Raw genomic sequence first — 26,470 nt, forward strand, 5'->3', positions numbered from 1 at the left:
TTACGATACATCACGTAGAGATTTTTCGGCGGAATTATTACGTTACGGCTTAAGTATAACAATACAACTACAATACAATATCCTGCCACCATATTGTACATTGTTCCACCGGCATTACGTTTTATCAAAGCAAGACGAAAAGGTTTTGCTTTTGAATGCAAAGAACGCTCAATGAACTTTGTTGTCTCGGATTCATTAAAAATGCACCCTGTATAAATTTAAAACTTCAACTATACGAGTTTACTCACAGTCACGAAAGTTTATATAGACACAGCGAAAGTTTTTAAAACAGCTTATGGCCTGCGGGGCGTGTAATTTAATTTAGAGAAGACCCCATCTAACCTGTACACGTCGTCGTATGCGTTCCCGTAAGTAAATACACCGTGAAGAGACGAATGAGCGTGCATGTCGATTACCAAATCCAGTTCCATGTTCTGAAATAAAACATATGCGTGTAAAAATAAAAACATATATTCACAATTACATTTATTTATAAACCATGATTAACTACCTATAAAATTACGCGTATATTAATAACTATTAATATGACGTAACTATGGTATATAGTATGATGACTAGAGCTCAGATGTTTTGACTTGGCATACCTATTTTCTTCGCGCAGTCAGAATTATACCAGAGCATGGTATGGTAAATTTGATTCACGAAGTCTAGATTACAAATAAACATATTTTTGCGTATTTGACGTTTTTGAGAATATAAATGCATACATTGATAATTTCTAGATTTAGTGGCATATTTATAATATTTTAAAACTAATATAAACATAACACTCTATACGGCTTATAATTCGTTGAAAAATAAAAACTAATATATTTATAATATCACTATATGGATACACGAATGTATTAAGTTTGGGACAACAATTTTGGGTATATAGTATTGTATAACATTTCTAAAATAATGGATGGCAAAACAGATTCGTTTGATGGACTTCCTGAAGCTATAGAAACTATCGTCATTGTTAACTTTAAGTACGGACCGGTCAAATCTGTAGACGTAGAGTGGTCATTTTAGGTTTAAAAATACATACTGTCAGATCGTCAAAGGTCTTTCAAACTTGAAAATATATCCGAAATCATTGTTATATAGTGTAATTTTGATATTAAGATTATTTAACCCACGTAACATTATATATTTTATTTATTTTTTGTATATATTTTCGAAAAATAGATATATTTATTATTTAGTACACATTTAATAGTGTTTGTAATTGATTTTGAATTAATATTAACACAATTTTTACATATTTTTTTGTATATTATATTTGTTGAAAAATTGCTATATGGTATATTTGATATATTTAAAGGTATATATAATTGTATATTTTTAAATTTTTAAATGCATATTCTAATGAAATTTTGGTCATTAACATCCGAGCTCGATGAAATATTATAGTCTATACTGCAGAGCGCATATTTTACTGTGACGTAGTAAGAAATCGTAACTGTGGTAAGGATGGAATTTTTTTTCCAAATTGTTTATAGTACCTATTTAGGGTAGGGATTTAAATGTACTTTGCAATGTTTTTCCAAGCTATATAAGTATACTGGCTTTGTTAAAAATCCGTTTCATATATTATTGACTGAGTATATTAAATACAATTTTATTCTTTTTATGACATTTTACCATATGAATATATGATACAAAACAAATTAAATTCATAGAAATATGATTCTACGAAAAATAAAAAATAGTGCATACATACTTTTATGTCATAAAAGAACTTTGACCGCTGAAGTCTGTATAATAATATTATACAAAACAATAAAATAAAATAAAATAAAATATATCTATATACTAATGTAGTATCTACAAGGCTGGGTTAGTAATTTTTTTAATTCGTTACGTTAATATAGAAAAATGCGGGCAAGTGGGTCACTGTAATGGATGTATTAAATTTTAATTTAATGATAAATCAATAAATCATTGTATGTGAAAATGATTCTGAGCGGAGACAGTTTGATAGCCTACTGCCTACACCACTAAGTATATTTTATGATGATTTTAGATATTGCCATTGATGTAATTAATTATAATATTAGTATTACAGTAGGTTGATTTAATTTTTGCCGAAAACATTGTACTTATTATATTATGAATATTTAGTTAATACCTATAATAATTTATACTTATACCATATTATATTATTGCTTTTAACTTAAAATTTTCAAATCTTAGATACAAAAATAATATTTTTTACAAATGTATAACTACAAAATAATTTGAAAATTTTCAAGGATTTACGAACTTTGTCAATCTCAATTTAAACGTTTATAACAAATATTGTGACTGTGTATTTTTAATATTTTTTTTACAGTTATAAGAAAAACTTATGAAGAACTAAGTATTACATTTTTAAACTTTTTGATCGAGCAGCATTTTTTTAATATTTATTTATAGAAAAAATTTAAATCCTTATAAATAACTCAAAAAAAGAGTCAAAATATTTATAATATTATTCTATGTATCAGAAATGCTAACACAACACTTGGTAAAAAAGTTCAAGTATTTATAGTTATTCGTTTTTGAATCACACAAAAATAAACAAAATGTATTTGTCAAACACTAGTTTTGTGTAATAATACCCGTTTTTCTGAATTTGTTTATTAGTTTTTGCAGGTTATTTTGGAAAGTATTGGGAATTATTCGACTAAAGTACCAATTAGATTTAATTTTCTGTCAGATATCACCTATACAGTTGAATTTTTTTTCTAAATAAACCAAAAGTAGTTACATAGTTGTAAAATGATTACATTTTCGCTTCACTCAGAATATAAAAGATGTTTCACACATATTATAGATATATAATAATAGAAATATTTTGAAATTTTAGGCACTCTTGAATTTTCTTAGGTTTAAATGTTATTTTATTCAGGATTTATTTAGATAAAAAGAAATGTCGTTGTAATCAACAATAAACAATATATATTATTATATATTTTGATTTTTGTATTGTAAAAAAACTTTTTAAATAATTCATAAACAAGCCTAGGCTTTTGAAGACAATCATTTAAAATTTTTTTTACTTGTTTAATGTATGTTAAATTTTTTTCTTAAATGCAATAAAGTTATTATTATTATTATTATTATATTAATTCATACTTATCATATATATATTAAATATTTTATTGCAAATTGTAAATTTACGGAACCTGATATTAATTTTATCAGTGCACTAGTGCAGGGTACGACATTGTCTTCATGAAAAATACGTAAATAATGTACTTATATGAATCTTAAATATTGATTGTTATCGTTTGTGAAAATATTAAACACTGTCGATTTAACATTAACGGTTATTATTCAACTATTGTAGTTATTTTTATATTATTAATATTTTTATACTATTTTATCGTTTGAAATTTTGTTGTATAAATCAATTTATAATCAAAATTTAACTTTATTCTTCAAGCGCTCTTTTTGCATCGCCTGTCACATGACTACATCACTGTGCGACAATGGGTGATTTACCTCGTTCTTTTCGATTTCCATCAAGTGATTGTGGACGGCGTACAATATCGGATGGACCCACTGTGATATTTTGTGCCAAGCCCTGTTCAAGTCGATTCCTAGTAAATTGGTCCTGTAACGAGTTAAAGTGTTCGTTTATACTTTCATGTTTCATCTAATATACGAATGAAAAAAAAGTCCTTTATAACCATATACACGATATAAAAATATGTTTGCTATTATTTGTCTGATTACGTGTTATGTCGTAATGTATGTGATCATATTATAATGGTTATTATTTGTTGTGATAACTTATACAGCAACCAAATGTGAATTATTGATCGTCATCGAGTGGTGTGAAAGGGGAGTATGATTTTTTTTTTATCTCATACCACGTTATAATAAAAAAAAATAATATGTTTTTGAGAAATATATAGATACAAAATAAGTCAAAGAGGGGGGGGGAGATATGAAACTCTTCTCCCCTCTAGAAGCACATCACTGCTATCATACATAATTATAGTACTTATCTACAAATCCATTGGCGATTTAAATATAAATATCAATGGCGATACCTATTTAGAAAAATGCATTGTAATATAATACATATTATAAATTAAATATATCTTGTTAACAAAAATATGATTGCTTACCTAGAATTTCCTAGAGTAACTCCATCGGGATTCATCATCGGTATTAATTGAAAGACGACTTTTTTTCGAAGGCGTACCACGGCTGGATGGTTGCTAATCAAAAATTCAATAATTCCTGCTCCGTAATATCGTTACTTTGGATTAATCTGGTAGATGTATGTGCTTATTTTTTAAAAGATTTACCTTGACAAACATAGGAACTGGGCGTCTCGCACCCGTGCACTCTTCCTAATATCACAACAACGTGCACTTTCTCAGTTGGATTCATATTCTTTGGATTAGTTATAGTAATCAAGTCCAATCTTTTGTTTTGCTTGAATAAAAAAAAAATAAATAAAAATATTGGAATAAAAATAGAAAACTTTAAAACCTTTATAGTTGCAGTGATGGCGTAAAACCTTGACACGCGTGCCCAAGGTGGTACGTGAAAAATTAAAATATTTTTGTATTCCAAATATCAATAACGAATTGGTATCAAGAATTAAATAAAAAAAAAATCAAATTAAGAAAATAAATAATGTAATGTTATTATAATTGTATTATACACCTAAACTAACCTTTTTTTTTTATCAATACATTAAACATATAATAAAATTACAATAATTTTATGGCCTGCTCGAAAAAAGAGTTAATTTTGGCACGCAGCGTTCAAATAATTTGCCAGCCCTACTCTACTATAGTATACGAGTAGTATGATTATTTTTAAATACAATAGAAAAAAAAATTACACAATTTTGAAATTTAACTATATCTACATTTTTATGGTTAGTGTTTTTTATATTATGTTTAAACATATTATACTATAATATGGTTAGATTATTATTTTGGTATTTCCTAGATTTTCACTCGATTGGATTCGTGATTCACTTTTCGTGTGCTGACCTAGATACGCTATGTGTACACGTTTTTGACGGTGTAATTATTTCTCTTATTTTATTTGGTATATTATTCTACTGTTAAATGGGTAAATCTTCTATTGCCTCATCGTATAACCGTTATATTATAACGCATGTTTTTTAAGATTGACTTTTAATAGTAAAGTAAATTATGGTTACACGGCGATATGGTTATGCAAATTGGTTACACCACGATGGATCGTATCCCGTTTTTTTTTTAAATTATTATTTTATTTTTGTTTTGATACAATTCAGTAGATGCAATGCTTATCAGTTATCACCAAATCCTAGGCGCATTAGAAAAAGTCCATATTTTCTCAAACAAGCACTTCATTTAAATAATAATTGCAAATAATTGTAATTTTGTACAAATAATTTTTTTATTTTATTAAGTACTTACCTATAATATTAATTTCTATAGAGGGCAGAGGCTAATAACTATAATGTTAATATACCTACCCAAAAGGTTAAGCTTATCGACATTTTGAAATCTTCACCAATGCTAATACGATCGTTTAAAGATAAACATAATGTGGAAAGCAATTTACAGACTATTCGTATAAGATTTCATGCAACTCATAGAAAAAAAAATATATATTTCGTGTTTGATGATTTGTTGTTTGTTTTCAATTAAATATGTAGAGATCTTCTAAACTTTGTTTTCTATATTTATATATTAAAATAATATTAGGTGCGTAATAACTAAAAAGTAAATAAATAACTTTAACTAGTTCAACTATATTCGTCGTACTTGGCGCACTGCGTAGAAAATAATAATACACGGACTAATATTTACTATGATTGCTTTGAAAATTGTATGCTTTTTGAAATAGCTAGTTAAACATCTAAATCTATATTAAGTTTAGAAAATCAACAAAAACTATGTTTAATACGACGTTATAAATGTATACGTGAAATGATATCACGAATTCACGATGATTGATAATATTATACTAGGTACTTGGAGTAATTTTTTTTTTTGAGGTGTGGGGAATATGATAAATATGTTGATCTACTGTGTGTCACCAAATATAGTGAGGGAGGAGGTGAAACACTTTTCTCAAACCAAAATCTATACAATGCATTGCTAATAATAAATGTATACATTTAAACTTTACATAATAATAGCAGCCCATGAAATATTGTGGACTAAAATTATCGAAAATAATATATCAAGTCAATACTATTTCCACGATAAAAAGTAGCAAAATTGTAATTATCTTTATAAGATGGATGTTTTAATGTAATTTAGTAATATAATTAGTATATATTTAGTAAAACGTACACAAAAAATTAATGTTTAAGGAAAAAAATGTAAAAAAAAATACTGGTTGTAATATTCAATAAATTAAAGCTTGTTGTGGGGAGCTAAACGATATCTATTCCACCACTATAATTGTATCCCTCTTGTCTTCTGATGCCATTCCCCGGATTACCGATGAATACACGCTACGTTGACGCTATTTCAGGCTAATGTACAGAAAATTGAATACAAAAGTCACTATAATATATTCGATATACCTAATACGTGGTCGATTGAACATTTTCACGCTCGTGTTGACGTGTTATGCAGCATTATTTTTTTTATGGTTGACGACGCGATTTCACGTCTGAACACCGTCGAAATGGCTATGCATATAGATTTATATCATAATAATTTCGCATTGAATCCTGCAGTATGAATATTTTTCATTTATTCGGGAAACGTATTATTTTATTGTTCATCGTAAGTCATAACTGTAATGCGCACCGTAATCATATTGTTTTACACAATCATGGCGCACTGGCACCGCATAATATGATATACAGCTAGACGTGTTACAATGTAATAATTTCGTAAAAACCGTGCCAAAATTAAATTTTGAAAAATGTGATGAAAATATATTTGCTTATAGTGTATCAGAAATACATATTTTAAAAACAAATTAATTACTATTTAGTTTATGCCGATATCATTGATTTTATCGAAACATTATTGCTTTACATTTTTAAAACGATTATGAATATTGGATATAAATACTCGTACTACATATTATTATACTAGTGTATTCATAAACAATACGGTATGGCATAATAATAATAACACAGACGTGTTGAAAAAACTGTGGACAAGAATGTTTTTTTTTAAATTTTTGTTTTTTATGATTTTGCATACAAGTTCCCTCGAAACAATCAAGTATCTATTACGAATAAAGTTAAAAAAAAAAGAAACTCAAAATATTTAGAAATTTTTCATAGAAAATAAGAGAGTTAAAATCCAATTTTGTCATGTTTGTTATATACATGTATATAATATATATGTGTGTGTGTGTGTACTACCAAAGTACTAAAAACAATTTTGCGCCTTTTCGTTGAAAATAAATTTGACATTTGTAGCAAGAAGTGATAGGCAATATAGTTGAACTTTCCTTTTAGATATGAAAATCATATTATATATTTTAAAGTCATATACCTATTTAAGTTAAGGCACTATACTGACAAAAATAATGTTATTATCGACATCAAATAACTAGTATGCATCATAATAATATAGCTTTTAGTTAGTCAACTACGTATAATGCATATTAACAATATATATTATCATGTTTTAATATTATTTTCAATGCATTTTACACATTTTGATTTAGTCCCGGTCGTTATAAAAAATGTCCTATTGCTGGACGTGATAGCATATCATAATATGGAGAATTATGATGATAATTTGATTATTTCAAAAAAATATGTTAAATACGAGCCCGCTTACACACACACACATCTATTGTATTTAAATACAAATTTAAAAATGTATTACGATCGATTGTCCTAGTAGTTCGCGTTTGAAGTAAGGCAGCTTCTTCTTTTCAATCAGTGACAAATAGTTTTGTTGCCGAGTGTACGAATATGGATACGAGTACGAAAATTGATAGCTATCGTCGTCTTTGTCAAACGAAAACAATATGCTGAGAACGTAGTTGTTGTCGTGGTACAACGATCGGTGGTAGTGCACTCTGTAGATCGGTATGCGATACCTGAAATAAACAATAAATCTTAAAACAGAGAATTCATATGATTTACATTTTTATTTGGTTCAAGCTTCGGAGCTTAGACTTGCGTTTAAAGTTATATAAATTATGTTCTGCAGCTGTTCCGTATAATATAGTGACACTGCACGCGTTTACATGCAGTAATAAATAGTAAGAAGATTTGAAGTGCATAAACTAATTTTTAAATTAATAAAATTATATATTCCTGTTAAGGTTTGGATGCAGATGTTTATTATTAACAAAAAATGGTTAGAAAATGATTTATTTACTTCTTAATTCTTATTATATTATAGAACAGTTCAACTTATAGCCGTGAAGTCCCTGGTTTGTGATTTATTATCCGAGAAGGGAGGGGGTTATAATTTATATATTATGTTTTGAGTTGAAGTGTTTCATACAAAACTATGTGGGTGTGGGAGTAATGACAATAAATTAAGTACTCGTTGAAATACAGTTATTTGCAACTAGTTAATAAATACATTGAGTTTTTATTAGTTGTGCTCTTTGGATTGTAGAATCGATCATTTTTTGGATTCGTAAAAACAAAACCTAAAGCAAAATTCATATTTGTTTTTAATATTTAATCGATATTTTATTAGAATCACCGGAAACCTTAAAATTGAATATTTTTTTATTGTTTTTGTTTTTAAAATAGTAAAAATAATATCATAATCACCATATTAAGATAATTATGTCATTTTTGCCATGTTGACGTATTTAAAATTTGGCCTTTTTTACTACTATTAAAGGTTGTCGATTTCATTCGGGATAAGTATGATTTGAAAAATTCAATTAATGAATCTAATTATATAACATAAAATTAGTAAATATTTAAAAACATATTTTAGGCTTTCATTTTTAATGTCGATGATTACTTCACTGATTTCTTAATTTTTATTTTAGCTACAGACTATCGATTAGAATGCTTTGCTGATGATATTTTAGAAAATTACATATTCAAAAGCTTTTTTTATCTTGAAATATGTGCTTCATTTACATATTCATGGGCAAGGACCGCTAACAGTTGTGAATCTTTTCATAAAAAATTCAACGCTATGTTTTATTCAACTAATCTAAACATTTTGTTAAATAATTTTTGTAATGTACAATGTGGAATATGTATCAAAACAACAAGTAAGTAGGTACTCATATTATTAATATTAAATACGATGTAAAAAATAAATTAGAGAACCCATATACACAACAATATACGTATATCTAATGTTTACCTTATAAATGTGATAATATTGTGTACCAATATAAGAAATTAACTTATATTTATTTATATATAAATCAGTAATAAGTTATACATATATTATACCCATAACTATTATATTATTATGTATTAGCAACGCTGAATTATACATAAATCAGTGTTGGGAAAAAAAGTAAAGTTAATTTTATAGATGTTTTTGCTTTTACTATTATTAGTTACTCTTATTAAAAAATAAAAAAAAAATAATTAAATAATATTTTTAATTTTCAATTTTTTTTTAGTCCATCAAAATAAATTATCTAGATAGGTACTCGTAGATAACTAGAATTTTATCTAGATGAAGATAAATATAAATAAGTTGAAATTATCTAGATAAGATAAAAGATAAATAATTTCTATCTAGATAACTTTTCTAGTTATTTCCCAAACTGAATATTTATATTATTACATTCGTTAATAAAATATTTCAAAAATAACATAAAATAATTTTTAACCATACTTTTAGAAGTTTTTACCTTACTACTCGACTTATGAATCGTACTACTTGTCTCTACTCAACAGTCCTAAGTATGTAACAATGGAAAAGTAGATGTTTTTAACATATATATGTTTTTGGGCTGGATACACTATTTTTTGACCAATTTTCTAATGTAACCAAATTCAGGACATTTAGATTACGCCCTCTGTTATTATTATTATTTGTTGATTGTAATTTTCATAAAACTTCCCTTAGTATTCTATGATTAATATAAGTATGTTACCATAGTAACATCGTTGATACATTTTTTTAATCATAATTTTATAAACATTGTATAATATGATTCAATGTTTTTCCATGCAGCGGAGAAAATATTTTTTTTCGTGTAACGTTTGTTAAGGACTCGAGTTTACTAATAACGTAATATTATTCGACAAATAAAACTCAACTATAAGGTCGTTTTTAGTTTGTTGTTATTTGAAATGTGTACTATTTTCTTAAAATTAAGTGATTCGTGTTCCAGTTGTAATTTACTACCAGATGAATTTCGTCCTTATAATATTACTAAAAACTTAATACCTTCAGGCAGTTTTGGATGCACTGCAGATGTATATGCATAACGAATACATCTTTTAATTATAATGTGCCATATCACCGGCTGTTATTGTTTCTTCGTTATTATTTTTCAACTCGGCATGCAAAACATTTATGGATATGATGAAATATCATCAGTAGCTTTTCTTTTGAGAGTAATACTAATTTGTTGTCGACTTAATAGTTTATCGTCTGGGTTTAAGTGATTATGCTTTTTGGGTTAATCTATTATATTAAAATTATTTTTGCATTTAAGATAAGACTAAAGTTATTCAAAACAACAGCTACGACGTTTAAAATCATTTTCTAGAAGCGCAAGCAATCAAAACCTAATACCATAAGTCGAAAACTGATTATTTTTCACTGATAAATTTATTTTTGAACAAAAAAAAAAACAAGTTTTATTATGAAACGCCTGTATACATGGACAGATAACGTCTATACCAGTGGTCGGCAAACTGTTCTGGACTCTCGGGCCACATTAAAAAATTAAAAAGATTTCGCGGGCCAAAAAAAAAAATTTATATTCTTAAATTTTCTACTATAAAAAATAATAGGTACTGTCTTAAGCTTTAAAATAATAAAATGTAGGTACCACTGGTCTATACGTATATATTACCATCTAATCCGATATAGGTATAAATGTATCAAACAACCGAAAAATCCAAACATCAATAAAATTATTGGAGACGTAATCGCTCATCTAGCGCAATGAAATACAACTGTGACGTAACTCGCTTAGCTACTCATCATCGACATTTATTTTTCTATATTATAATGTGTATATACGAATCACCATTGTGTGCCGTGTTTAAATGTCACACATCTGTTGTGTATTGTACTACAAACCTCGACCGCTCACGATGAACTCGGGCTGGCCGTCACGGGCAAGGCAACGTTTTTCGAACGTATATACACATATTTAAATGGTCGTCAAGCAAGTTTATATTATTTAATGATTTCGAAATTTTTTCGATTTTAATAAAATCATTATCAAACGAAAAAAATGGGCGAGAGTGCTCGGCGTAACGAGATCTATGTATTATGACATGTAAAGTACCGCGGTACCTTTTAATTATCAGCACACTCGTATAGCTGTACACTATAAGTAGGTAGTTATAATTATAATTGTATTAATTTGAAACCGTATTATCGGTGTAATTTATAATTAAACTATATATACACATAATATTATAATATTATGTACGTATTATACACCTATGCGCGCTTATAATAATACGGTTTGTTAATTAATAATTCTCGGGGATTCGAATAATTGAAGCGTGTTGGACGAAGCTCCCGCGCCTCCTCGCCACCCCCCACACACGCACGCGAACGGTATCACTCGAATAGCCACCGAATCGCACACCCACCACATCATCATCCCTTCCACTGCTGACACACAGGACTCACTCGCTCATTAAACTCGAAGATCCGAGTGTAACGCAACAGTGACGCCTGCAATGTCGGTTAAGACCGAAGCACGGCGGTGGTGTACACGACGACGACGACGACGACGGTGGTGGTGATAATGATGATAATAACAATAATAGTAATAATAAGCATAATACATCGCCCGCGACGTTTTAACTGCAACGCGTCACAAACAATTTATTAGAACTTACCGCCACCGCCGCCATCATAATCCCGACTGCAAGTTCTGCGACGGCTGTTACGCGTTAAACTCCGTGTTATGATATTATTAGATAAAATATTATATTGCGCTGCATTACCTACCTATCGAACAAACGGACGTGGAAATTCTAATTGGAATATATATACGTATATATATATATATATATATATATATATAACCCCCACGCGGAAAATCGCGGCATAAATCGTAAGCAAAACATAATGCCACAACGTCGTGTCCTATACACTCGTACACCGCATAGCCAATGTATATGTATATGTATAGGATACGTCGTATATATTATAATAATATTATTATGATGGCGTACCTGCAGCGCGGATAAACATTAAATCCGCAAATTTACAACTTAAACGTTAAAACTTTGAACTAATAAAAACTGAGGGCATTATCATAATAAATAATAATATTATAATAATATGCGAAGGGGATTTTATATAGGTGTGTAGTCGAACTTCCACCTCGTCCTCCGACCGACAACGCTCGTCCGTCGCGCACGACGTCCATATTGTTTATTATTGTTATTATTGTTGTTATTATTATATTATAACGAGTATACAACAATAATTGTATATTTAATTGTGTCTCGCAGGGTGGAAACAAATTAAATTAGAAACTAAAATTACAATCCAAGACGGTTGCATACATAGACGCGAGTAAATTATAATATTCCAAACGATATACGCATATTACGACAGGTGTACTGTTATACAGAGTGTTCCAATATAGTTACAGGTTAATCGGTACTAAATAATATGTTTATTACGGGGCAACAAAAATGTTATACTTCTATATTGGCGAATTTTTTTCCGTAAGATGGGATTGTTACATAGTGACACGCGTTTTTGAGAGATTCTTAATTTGTAATTTTGTTATAGCTGGTACTATTAGGAGATAAAAAGCGAAAAAAATGTATTATTCAATTCATTAGGAATGATAATACATAGGTAGATTTAAAAACACTTTGTTTATTGCTGTCCAATTTTTGAACTTATATTACTAATTTTCTTTATGCAAACAAGATAGAGGTACAATTTGTGATGCCTTTTTATATTCGGATCTATAATAACACTTTATCCTTAACGGATTTTTGTTATTATTCAAATAATTTTAGAAATATTCCACTGTTACTAAATAAATTATAATTGAGTATATACTCAATGACATAATATGTAGATAATTCTTAACCTATATTTACCTATACTCTACAGCCTCTCAGCTCTCTCATCCACTTTCTACGAATTTATTTGTAGTTTTTTAGTGCAATTTCAATATTATTTAGGATATTTTTACCAAAACTTCAGGTTTTCAAAAAAAAAAAAAAATTTAGGTTTTATATTAATATACAATTCGATAGAAATGGAGTATACTGGAGCCAAAATCCTAAGTTTGTCGCATTGGTGCAATTTTTAAATTACACTAAATACTTTAAAGTTAAAGTGTCAAAGTTAAAAGAAATATGTTGTACGTTGGAAATAACTTTGGCGATAGCAAATTGGAATCTTGCCAAAATGAACAGATCACAATAATACCTACCTTACGTTGTAAGTAAATCTTGATTCAAATTTCAAATCGAAAGCCATCCCTAAAAATAATTTATTGTTACCTCTATACTGTTGGACTAACTGTATATATAATAATATAATATGTACGAGTATAACTACGACGTTGAGATGGAGGCACACATGTATTATAATTTCATATTTTAGATTATTATTATTTTTTATATACATATTTAATCTGATTATTTAACAATATAGGTAATTGAATAAATTTCAAAAAATGTCAGTAAAAATAATAAAATTTATATATTCATGCGTTTATTGTTTTTGAATCCTTGATATCTTCAATGAATATAGTAATATAATTATACGTGTATAAAAATAAAAGAAATTTAAAATTATGGTAGTTTGTTTATTTATTTATTTATCATAAGTGTAATACTTCAATGTTTATTATATAATAAATTACACATTCTTTAAATAATAAATTTACGAAAAGCGCAAGTGATGGATTTGAGACTTATATAATATTCAAAAGTACATGCATGATAAATAATATTGTATCCTAAGTACATTTTTATACCATTTGAATATAATAAATGCAATGTGATACATTTTCTTGTAATAATTGGCCACAAATTGGTATCCGTTTGAAAAAGGTATTTTATTTAATTGGTTCCCGTTTAAAGTTGTAAAGTTGTGATGTAATGTATTCCACTTCTGCTAGAGCTGGTTTCCGCTTTTCGCAGTACGTCACGTACGCACATTTCTCTTCCTATTTTTACAGACTTAGGAGTTAGGACTATCAACTTAGAAGTAGGTAATAATAACAATTAAAAATTAAACTAATAATTAATAAACTTAATTTAAAATTTAAGATTTTTCAACTTTCTTCAAATATTTTATTCCCTGTTTGCATCCAATTAATGTAGTCCGTCATAAAGTTTTTAAAGTTTGATTTCATATTGAAAAAAAATGTTTAAAATTTAAAATGTCAACATATTTGTTTTATCAATATTATTATTTATTTTGGTAATAGACCAATTCGGCCAGTGAGTAGGAGCTCGCGAATCAATTCTATACTAGGCACTAACTATAAATATATTCGAATAATAGTTTCTAGGATGTATACAGGCAATTCAAATATCACCATCCGGATTAGTCATCGATCGATAACAAAATTAAACAGCAAAGACCTTTATGGGGCGTTGTACGCACATTACAATATTATAGCTAATAGAGCATATTGTTGCACGACCATAACGACAATGAAAACAATATCATGTGTCGAGTTTCGACGTTTTATGCACTACTGCATTGAGCGCGCAAATGACGGCTGCAGCACTTTGACGGTTCGATGTCGTCATCCGTTTATTTTATCGCGACTATTTCACGATTTCGGTGTCGTAATAAACCATAACACTCATATGTAAAATATAATTGTTATCTAATATTATCACTAAATACACATACGATCGATATACAAGGTAATTCACAAAGGGAGATGAGCATTATTCTTTATGATTTGAAAAATGCTTTTATCGTTTAATAATGCAATTATTAAAATTTTGATTTATGGAATTTTTAAATAGATGCATTTAGACTGAGTTAAGCACCATATTATTAAATACATATTTTGATTTTTTTCATACCATTCAAGGTATATACTGTGGCTATATACATTTATTTTATTCAAATTAAAACCATGTTTTTTGTTTACTGTAAATAATTGCAGATAGGAAGATTCTTTTCAAAATTTTAAAGTTATTAAATTTAACCCATAATAAATGCTCTTAAATAAAATATAAAATAGATAAATCACTTGGTCTGATATAATATATTATTATAATAAAAATAAAAATAAGTTTTACTGATAATATTATAAAATGTTAATAAATCCATACCTTTTATAATTAATAATAAGTACAATAATTATCAGTTAACCATTGCCCTAAATCCCAATATCTTCTAAGTTCATTATCTTGACTATAATTTATTCGTAGTAATCGAAGTTGAACAGTTAAAAAAAAATACTTAATTTATATTTATAATTTAACATGGATGGTTAACATTTAAAAAAGAAATTTATATCATCGGAAGACATTTCTTAAATAGAATGATAAAAAATAAAATAAAATACTTAAGCATTTAAAATTATAAAAATCAAAATTTGAATAATTTTAATATTATAGAAAAAATGGGGGTGGGCAATGGGCATGCTTATAATGAATCACTCTGTTGATAGGTAATCGACAATAAAACGTGCGAGTCACGGAGTTAGGACACGTCTTGTCGTATGTTTAAGTTGTATAGGTATATAGTACATACCACGTGTTTCGGCTCGTACTCCTCACTATGGGAGTCATCCCGTTTTTAAAAAGGTTGTTTTTATTGCTGATATTTACGATATTGAATATGACATTCTGAAATCATACACCAACATTTAATTAATTCATTTCTAACGAAATATAGTCATATGCCCTATTGGAAAAATTTTTCACGGTATGGACTGTCGACCTAATATTTTTTCTTTATTAATCTGTATAAAAAGTTCCTTTACCCCCTCTTAGTGTAATATTTGTTATTTGATTATAGTGGCGGACTGGGAGAAAAAAAACAGCCTGGGAAAATCATAATTTTAGCAGCCTTCAGTACACACCGGCCCTTTATATATATATAATTATTATATACTTTTGTAAACATAATTCAGCATTTAAATTTTTAAATATTTTAATTAATTGATATAAAACAAAATAAAATAAATAACTATTTGAGATTCTATTTTTAAACTTGTTACAATAAGTTGTCACAAGCACGGACTGGCCGAACTCAAGCCATTAAAACGCATTTTAAAATAATCAGAAATCTGGGTTTTTATGTTTAATAATATTACGTAGGTACCTGCTTATTACTTATTAGGTAATATTTTAATTTATAATTTCAAAATAATAATATTAATAAATATATTTTTTATACGAGCAGTGGCACACCGGGAAATTTCTGCGTATCCCGTTCGTCCAGTCCGCCACTGAATATACATAATATTTATAATTATAGGTATATACACGTAATATATTAATCGACAAATTAAAATTGTAGTTTGATTCAAATGACCAATTTTTCAAATTATTTATTTCCAACACCTCATAATTTTGTGATAAATTGACATATTTATTTACATTTCGTTTACTGTTAGTAAATATTGAGAACAGCCAAAATTGAAAAACAATCTCGCTACATTGCACTCGATCTTAGCCAATATTATGTCTCATCGAATAAGAAAATATTTCCGTGACTCATCATCCAATACAATATAATATATTATTATAATCCAATACAATATAATATATTATTATATATTTGATGAAAGGGTATTACGCTTATATTACGCACTTGATCTTGTCTTGTGTTTTCCACGACAAAGTTGAACCACAGTCTATGCCGTGGGTTGCAGGTGTCCGGCCGTATGAACAGATCATATTCGTATTCACATACCAGATCGATCCTCCCCAAATTTCCTACGACAAACGTACAAATTATAGTAGTAAAAATAAATGCAATATAAAGACGGATTAGCTGAACGCTACGACTGACCGTCCCGCAAAGTGTTTTATATTTGTCGATCCGGTAAAGTCTAAGCTCGCAACAGTCTGCGGCGGGCGCGGAACGCTGTACCGGTAATAATAATAATGTGCAAAATAATCCAAAATGTCTATGGTTAATGTCATATATTTAAGAGGACATCACACACGCGTTAATGATATGTTTTCGCCGTTTCACAAACGTACAACATACCAAATGTAACTTTTAATAATATATATAATGAATCACCACGGCGTATATAATTGCCAAACTAAAAAAGTAATTAAGAATATTATTTCACGCATTTATTTTCACGTGGATTTTTTTACGGTGATTTAATTTTCAAGCGAGTCATGAAAATTGTTTGAATTTTAATACATTACATATAACTTATTACTTGCGTAAAAATTAAAATATTCTGTTGAACACACATATATTGTATGTATATATAGTACGACGATGGTAAGACGGAAACGATACACGCAGATGTAACATCCTCTGTCGCTTCGAACTTTATTATACTTAACAACATGTCGCAATGTTCGTATTATAATAAGTAACTATACACAGTGTTACGGCATGTAACGCAACGGAAATGATAAATACTATAGTTACTGTGCCAAAATTAATCTCGATGTAACTATTGTTATACTTGTATTGTAATAATATATAGTTAGTTATTTGCAAATTTGTAACGAGATACTTTTTTAAATTAAAGTTTAACGGTACCTAACGCTTTATATATTTATTTTTCTAAGGTGTACATTTCGTATTGTATTGTGTGTGTTCTTATAATTTAATATGTTCGAAAACAACGAGTCGGTACTTAGGTTATTATATTTTATTGTTTAAATATTATGTTAAAGAGCAACAGTTGCGCTTCTGGTGAAATGAACATTTTACATAATACACATATTGTTATAATACTACTCGTCTTATCTAAACATTTTTTAAAATTTTATGAAAAATATGTGGTTTTTCTACTGGTTCGCTGTTCATTTCAAAAAGCAAATAACGCACATTATATTTCTTAACTACCTACCTACTTTAATATATATATATAAAAAAAACGCAAGATTTATTCATTATAAAGCCCTTTAGTAGTGTATTTATTTTTTATGGGCCCGCCCGTAGGTTTTTAGAGTAATAATATGAAAATTAATAATTGTAAGTGGCTTATAATAAATATAAATTTAAATTGTTAATCAACTATTCATTTAAAATGTATTTTAACAAACATTTTATTTTTTAACAAATTGGCTTTGCCTCTCAGGTTCCTTAACTTGTTGGACCTATATGTATGCTTTTATTAAAACAGTTAGTTATAACAGTGTCATCCGTTAATTTCGAGAGCATTGCGATTATAACAAAGCGTCAAAGACACAAAGGAAAATGTATGTATATATATATATGTAACATATATCATATATGTGATTAGAGATAATAGTTAGCGAAATGTGAATAGAAATATGAAAATAACTAAAAATGTTATTATCGTTTTATACTTGATAAAATAAAAATAGACATTAATTTTAAACATTTTAAAATTTTATTAATCTTTTCGTAATAACGTGTGAGATGGCTAGGAATAATTGGCGTTATAGTTATTGTGCGTATTATATAATCCCTTTTTATTTATTTACTTTGCGGCTTGCCAGTGACATTTAATTTAAACAGAAGTATTCAACACACTAAAATTGTACTCTAATATTATACGTATATTATGCAAAATGTTTGGTATGAGTGTCTTATCTGTACCAAAACAATTATATTTAAATTGCCTATCAAATAAAAAAAACCTACGAAATAAATTATTATTCAAATAATAATCGTTACATTTATATTATTCCTCATGCATATATATTATACAATAGGTAAACAATAATATAATACAAGCGTGTTTTTATAGAAAGACAATTTCATTATCATGACGATATAATATAAAGGTAGTATACACTATATACACTAATTCATTTTTTTCGAAAAAGCGGGTAATTTAAGAAACGCAGTCTTTACATTTTGTATGTCCTTGCTTATTTGTTTTCACTCTCTGGTGATTTATGTGAACTACGGTAATTTTAAATAAGTTTCTGAAAATGTACTTTATCCAACATAATTTTTACAGGTATTTACATATAAAAATATATAAGATTTAAATTTAAATTTATAAAACATCATTGATTATTATTATTTTTTTAACATTGTTACGCTAACGATTTATTTTTGAATTATTTGTTTTAAATTTATTCCGAACTTATAGGTACAATATAAATAATTCTATGAAATTCATTTTGTTATAATAAATTACATATTATCACCATCATAATAACTAATAAGTATTATATTTAATAGAAATTTAAAATAATTATTTACAAAATTATTACAAATAGATAAGACACAATGAACTATCCAATGAGGACAAATAAAAGTTGAATTATAAAACACTATTTATAACACCTGCAATAATAACTACCTATTTCAAGTACAATTTGGCGAACTTGAGAGTAAAAAAAACATTTAAAAAAACCAATAATAATACTCAAATAGTTTTACTTAAAATAACACTGCCATTACAATACCTCATAATAAGTTGGTTTTTAGTAAAATAATTAACAAATTTTTATCTTTAAATGACAACAACTCACAGTTATTTTAATTTCATGATCTAAAGCAAAATATTTTTATGGAATTGTAGTTGACATATTAATATAAATAAAAACATATTTGTTCTAATTTACACATAAAAGTTGTCGTTAACGTGTAATGGAATATAGGGCGCCATTCAGTGGCATAGCCATCATAGGGCAAATTGGGCCAGTGCCTGGGCCGCAGAGCTTTAGGGGTTTCCGGGGCTCTTGGACAATTCTGAAATGACCAATTGAAAACATTGATGTATTTATCAATAAATATTCCAAATCATACGTGTTAAATTCAGTCAGTTTTAATAGTGTATGCATAGTGAACACTGGACATAATAATCAATCAATTGATTACGCGTTTATTTGGAATGAGTATTGAGTACAGTCAACGAAATATTTGATTTTTTAACTCCAAAAATACTACTTAGCATGAACGAAAAAACTTTATTATGAAAATTTTAAAGTAAATATTCAAAAGTAATAGGACCAAGTTTTTCACTTCAGTTTCTCAATATTTACCGTTTGATTTTACCTGAATTAACTGAGGCGTGTACTGTTCAGCAGTTTCGCAAAGATATTATTATAACCAAATTTGGAGCGCTTGAATGTGATATAATACACTGCAATTTTACTCTTTCACACCATCAGACTTAACATTATAAAATATTACTTAAGAAAATAGTACTGGCCAAATTGGATTTGAGTGAAGTGATAAATAGAGGTTTGCTAATATTAAATCGCAAGAGACTTTAAACTAAATATATATTTTTAAATTATGACAAAATTTACAATGGTTAATACAAATTTTAATTTGATATAGCCGATGTCTCATTATGCAAAATAAATAATTAATCTAATATTAATAATTCTTTTAGTAAAAAACTGGATTTCCTTTATATTTTGTATATTTATTAATTATTAAAATGTATTGTTCCATTGTAAGTATTCACATTTGAAAAACAACGTGTTACGTGTTACGTGTATATTTTATATTTTTATAAAAATAATATTTGTTCGCGAACAAGCCGCATTATTTTTTAATTATTTTTCACAGCCATCACACACATAATAATATTTGCGTTTCATATAAAAACGAGTGGTGTCCGGGGCAAGCTTAGTTGTTATTTAAAGCTACCGCGGTCGGGTCCAATATTAGTAAAAGGGCCTAGTTTATTTACTGTCCCGGGGCCTTTTCTCGTCTATAACCACGTCATTGGTGCGGCCGTCTATAAAAACCAAATTTTGATGGTTTTCGACGAAAAAAAATATATAATATATAAAACGCGTCACTAGGTATACTTTTTGATATTACGAGATAAAATAAATATAGGAGATATTATTATAAAACAATCTGCACCCTGTACATTGTGGTGTACATACACAGTCCTCATTCTACTAAGTTCGTAGCTCGTTGTACATTTGGCAAGAATATAATTAGACTTTAGACCATTTATCGATTGTTTATTCACGAGTATACCTATAATATTATTCATATTTCCCCTAACAGATATTCGCGACGGTATTGTATAACGCGCTGTTTGTTAAACTTCAAATTACATTATTACCGGTATTGGTGTACGAATAGTTGTATATTATATGCGATACCGTATAATTAATGTCACGTTGTTTATAGGTTAAATATTTATATTTACATTATTTACGATTAGTTCACACGATCACATCACATGCACAACGGGTACAGGGTGCACGATGCACATTATACAGTTAGTCACTGAATAATATTATTGTGAGCTGCACATTGCCAACGGGGTTCATATTTAACAACATTGGTTTCGTATAGTATCTATAAATATAATTCTAATTTTGATTATTTTACGAAATTTTAGATTTTGAACGGAGCGATAAATGTATATTGATTTCAAAATGATGTATGTTTTCAATTTTTTTTTTGTTCTTGTTTTTGAAGACACCTCATCTTTTTAGTATAAGCTCCGACCATCAATATCTATATTGATTGCTATGACTCCTCGAGGTAAAAATTTTGAACAGAACGATGGATGTAGTATTAGTTGTATAAATTGTGTTTAGAAACATATAATATGGACCTTATTTGGCTCCTTTGTATTTTATTTATGGACATTTTTTACTTTTTTTTTCGATTTGTATTTATAAAATGTTTGTTTATTGTTCAATAAGCTTAAAAATGTAATATATCGTTCATTATAAATTGATTTACATCAGTTACAAAATAGCAATATAGCAACATATTTGTTTTTAATCGTTGAACTGTCAAGTTATATTTTCGAAGAAATCGAGAATTTTAGGAATTTATTTTGTAATAAAGCATGCATACTATCAATAAAATGTTAATACGTAATGTTTGAAAATTAAATACAAGATTTTTCATAAGTTGTTTTAAAAAAAAATATAAAAATAAGTTACGTATATAAAGCCAGGAAGTCACATTCCATTTTAAGAGCGTTTGAAAAACAAATTTTGATGTGAAATTGGATTTATATATAAAAAAATACGGATTTTAATTAAATGTTATTTTTTTTAGTTATTTTGATGTAATTTCAAAATACTGAACAAGAAAACTTGAACATTCCTTTGTTACTTAAATTTTTATTTTCTATACACAACGCCATTTTATATATATATCAAGACTATATTTTTACACTTTTTATTGACATTGTTCAAATTTGTTTAAGATTTTTTTTCATAAGTTTTGATAAATTTTTTTTTGTTTGGTAAAAAACTTAAAAATTGAATTTAAGGGCTCTCATAAGTTTTTCTTATAGCAATTTAAAAACATAAAACTCCAGATGCTGTTTATAAACATTTCAAGTTAACATTTTTATTGCGTCGTTTATTTGAACGAAAAACGCAATCACGCTTTATTAAAAAATATGGGATTTTCGCATAAATTTATCTATAAAGCTCAGAATAGTTATTTAAATATGTGTCGTCAATTATCATTGCTTCCAAATTTAAAGAAGCTCTCGTCAAGTGGTCACCCAACTCCACGTGTCGTGCTTCTTATTAAATGTTATTTATCTAAGTTAATGAGCAGGACGAGTAGGTATAATAACAATGTTATTTACCTACAACCATTACTGTACAATTTCAGTTGGTAATATATTTAGAGGAGCCGCAGCTTTGCGTGACCGAGTCGGGTTGGCCGGGGTTTTATCCAGAGTTGGGCGTGGACTTATCATGGCTAGGTAAATAAACATTTCAGAATTATTTGTGTGTTCTTCTAAATTATTGTTTTTAAAGTTATTTAGCTTAAATGTAATAATATTATTAATTATTATATTATTTACCTGTTTCAAACGAAGCATCGAAACACAAATGTCCTTTTTTGGCTTTGCCACTATGACCAACCGGCCGCATGATTACTCTTGTAACATTTCCTAGTCCGGCTTCACCTTCGTCACTGTCTGTTATAATTAACACGAGTAAAACACAATTTAAATATAAACATATAGCACTTGTACATAGTTATATAACTACATAGGTAGATACCTACCCATGTACAAGTGTGGAAAATAATCTACAACAATGATAGCGAGTTCTCTTAATACGGTGTAACATGCAATTACCAACATCAACTGTATAATATATATATTATAAAATCCAATTGAGCCGACAGCTATTAATATTTTAATCTTTATGCAAATATATTATATTTTGTTACATTTTATCAATGATTTTTTTTTACCATTATTAATAAGTTTTTAAATTTAATATTTAATTTTGTTCAAAACATAAATGGCACCGTGCAGATTCAATTTGTTTATAATAATAAAATGTGGTGTATTTAGTACCTGAAATAAATTTAAATCAAATATTAAAGATTTTGAATGTCAGAAAAAGAAATTAGAGAATTATTAAAGCTTTTTTACACAATATCTGTAGAATAAACTATAGGTGGTCACGTCTTAGGATCTGAACGAATGTACTATGTACTATTGTTTCTATAATGATGTGTCGTATAATATTCATTATCAAAGGTATTGTATCTGTAGGCAGCAAGTTGGATCTTGTTAGTTATTTGGGAGTTTACCTATATAGGTTCAAAACATAGAAATTGTAGGTTATTTAACCAAAAAAATAATGAATCGCGTACCATTTTGAAATATTTTATTATTACTATTTTTATTATAAATTTTCCTACACAATTATATGTTTTCAAAGTATTTACACAATACTTTTAAGCTATTTATTGACATTTGAGATTTTCGAATTTTAAACTTTTAGCGGAGTGATGAATGTATTGGTTTTGGAACATGTGGTTTTTTTTTCTGAAGTAATTTATTATAGTAGAAAATACGTCGTTCTTCGTAAGTTGTTTTTCCACGAATTTAAAAATTAAAAATACCTATGTGTAATTTCTAGTTACAGACATTTAATGGCTACATTTTTACGATAATGGATATTTGAACAAAAAGTAATGGTTTTAGCTATTTCGTTGTACTCCAACAAAAAATAAATTACTTTTAAAAACATGAAGCATTTTGACTTTAGTGTTAATTATTATATTCAAACATAATTAAGGTTTAAAAATATTTATATAATTTTTAGCTAATTATGTATGTACCACTACCCAACACACCAACCTATTTTTCGTTCTACGGTGATATTTCGGTTCAGTATAGACTTTCAAAAGTTAGTTTAACCAATGATATTAATAGTAAGTTGGTAAATAAATTACTAATGGAAATATATACATTTATTAAATATATTCATAGAGATAGGCTTATATATCGCGTGTTGCTTTCTCCGTTTTTGGAATTCGTATATAATGATTTATTTTTAAAGTCAAATTTAAAACGTTCATTTTATTGTTTTATTCAATGATTAGGTACACTCGAAGCTTACTTTGTAGTGAAATGACTTATTCGGTTTTGTTAATAATAAATTCTAAAGAAACGATGTGTTTTTACTTTTTTGAAACCAATTTTTGGGTTTATGGAGTTCTTGGATATATTTGAGAAATTATTAAATTCTATATCGGAAACTGATGGCCTAGCACTAGCTAATTGATATACTTTGATGATTTTTTTTACTGTAATTTCTCAATGCTAAAAGAACTGCTGAATACCGTTGATTCTACGCCAAACGTATAGTCGATTAGTGTTTAAGTAATCTCTGATGCATATAAATATATATATACGCTGCAGCTTAAGCTGATATCCACTCGGATCATTTATGGAAATCAAAGGTTAGTTTTTAATTTACATTTATAATATAATTTCATCGTTCTGAGTGAAGTTGCGAGTGCTACTGAGTTGATGTGTCCTATTCGACTAATTTTTTTTTCACTGTGATTTAGAAATATAATATGAGTGTACTTGTAGATAGGAAAATAATAATATTAAAAATCAAACCATTGACCCTACTTAATGACGGCTCGAGAGGTAACACTCGTAACCTACTATGTGGTAGAAGTGTGTTCACAAACTTTTTTTTTTTATATATAATTGTATTTAGAGTAGGTACCTACACTGTAACGCCGTACGGTGATGATATTATTTTGGAAAAACGGTGCGAGTAATACGCGTTTGCTGGTGCAGTGCATAATTCTATATAGTGCAGTTTAGTATATATCGTTACCAGACTCGTAATCCGCCATTTGGGTTGTTTGCAGATTATACGACACCGACACGTTACCGTGTAGTCCGGACGCGTGCAAACGACTAAAACGAACGTCGTGTTCGAGTAGAAATTATTTACGAAAAGGATCGGAAAAAAATAATAAATGTAAGTATAGGACGCTAACTACTCGTCGTACCTAGCGCGTGTTTGTTGTCATGTTACCCGTTGCCTGACGAATATTCACCTGCTCCGAGAATGCGACATTAACGCGCGTCCTGTGTAGTACCTATGCCATACCGCTGTTTATATAATATTTATTTACTACAATATATTCGAGGAAATAGCTTATTGGCTATATACCTATACGAGGCATGTATAGTAATCGGTTTGTAGAGTAAAGTGACAGAAAAATAAGTATACAATAGGAGGGTTGTACAGGGTGATTTGCAACCCCTTTTTTCATTTAATAATAAGTTTATTACAATTCTGATTGTTAGATATATTATTATCCCATATTTTCATATCCTTGAGACTTGTTGTATTATACTCGAGGAGTGCCTCGTGGCGATAGAAACTTCTGTTTCAAACGAGAACCCCCTTTTTATTCTAAATTATTCAGTGGCCTATTATTCTTAGTATATATACTAAGTGAAATAACTCAAAAACTACTCGAATTATGATAGTCAAATTTTTAAGAAAAACTATTCGCTAAATAATTTACAGTACAGGGGAGTTGCAATTTGAAAAACCGAATTGTATATCTTCATGAAACACTCATTAAGTAGTACAAAAAAATCTCAAGAATTTGAAAATATTGTCTTTAAGTGTATTTACAAATTCAAAAATCAGATTTTGAATAAATTCAATATTAATGAAAAAATGGGAGTGAGTAGGTATGCTTAGTGATTCATTCTGTATATTAAACAAACGACACGCACCCGATCTAACGTACTTATACGTTTTTATATCATTTTTTTTAATACTCACAACTTGTCATACACATTGTATATAGTCGAGAGTTCACCCTTTCTCTCGCCAAATTCTATAACTACAGAGCTATGCCAACAAAATATCAGTCTGGCTGTTTAATATGTATTAACAGATTAAATTATTCGTTTCGCTTGTGTCAATCATCGATTGATGATAATATCAATGGTTTATGGTTATACTGTAAAAGATTTAATTTAAAAATGTCAGTAC

General features: G+C 28.0%; 1 protein-coding gene across 2 annotated transcripts in view; it reads right to left on the reverse strand.

Moving 5' to 3' along the window:
• Window positions 1-25,392, reverse strand: part of LOC132924573 (cytosolic carboxypeptidase 6-like) — a 53,660-nt gene extending 28,268 nt beyond the window's left edge. Inside the window, exons 1-9 of one of the 2 annotated variants that reach the window (XM_060988955.1) lie at window positions 25,289-25,392; window positions 22,996-23,112; window positions 16,881-17,005; window positions 15,816-15,910; window positions 7,812-8,028; window positions 4,308-4,437; window positions 4,125-4,239; window positions 3,493-3,604; window positions 343-434 (exon numbers count right to left, since the gene is read on the reverse strand). In XM_060988955.1, the coding sequence (XP_060844938.1) occupies window positions 343-434; window positions 3,493-3,604; window positions 4,125-4,239; window positions 4,308-4,437; window positions 7,812-8,028; window positions 15,816-15,910; window positions 16,881-17,005; window positions 22,996-23,112; window positions 25,289-25,307 (1,022 nt within the window). In that variant the 5' untranslated portion in view covers window positions 25,308-25,392. The remainder of the gene's footprint in view (window positions 1-342; window positions 435-3,492; window positions 3,605-4,124; window positions 4,240-4,307; window positions 4,438-7,811; window positions 8,029-15,815; window positions 15,911-16,880; window positions 17,006-22,995; window positions 23,113-25,288) is intronic. The other variant, XM_060988956.1, reaches the window with a different exon arrangement.
• Between the last annotated feature and the right edge of the window lie 1,078 nt (window positions 25,393-26,470).

The sequence above is a fragment of the Rhopalosiphum padi genome, chromosome 3, assembly GCF_020882245.1.
Source record: "Rhopalosiphum padi isolate XX-2018 chromosome 3, ASM2088224v1, whole genome shotgun sequence".
Lineage (NCBI taxonomy): Eukaryota > Metazoa > Arthropoda > Insecta > Hemiptera > Aphididae > Rhopalosiphum > Rhopalosiphum padi.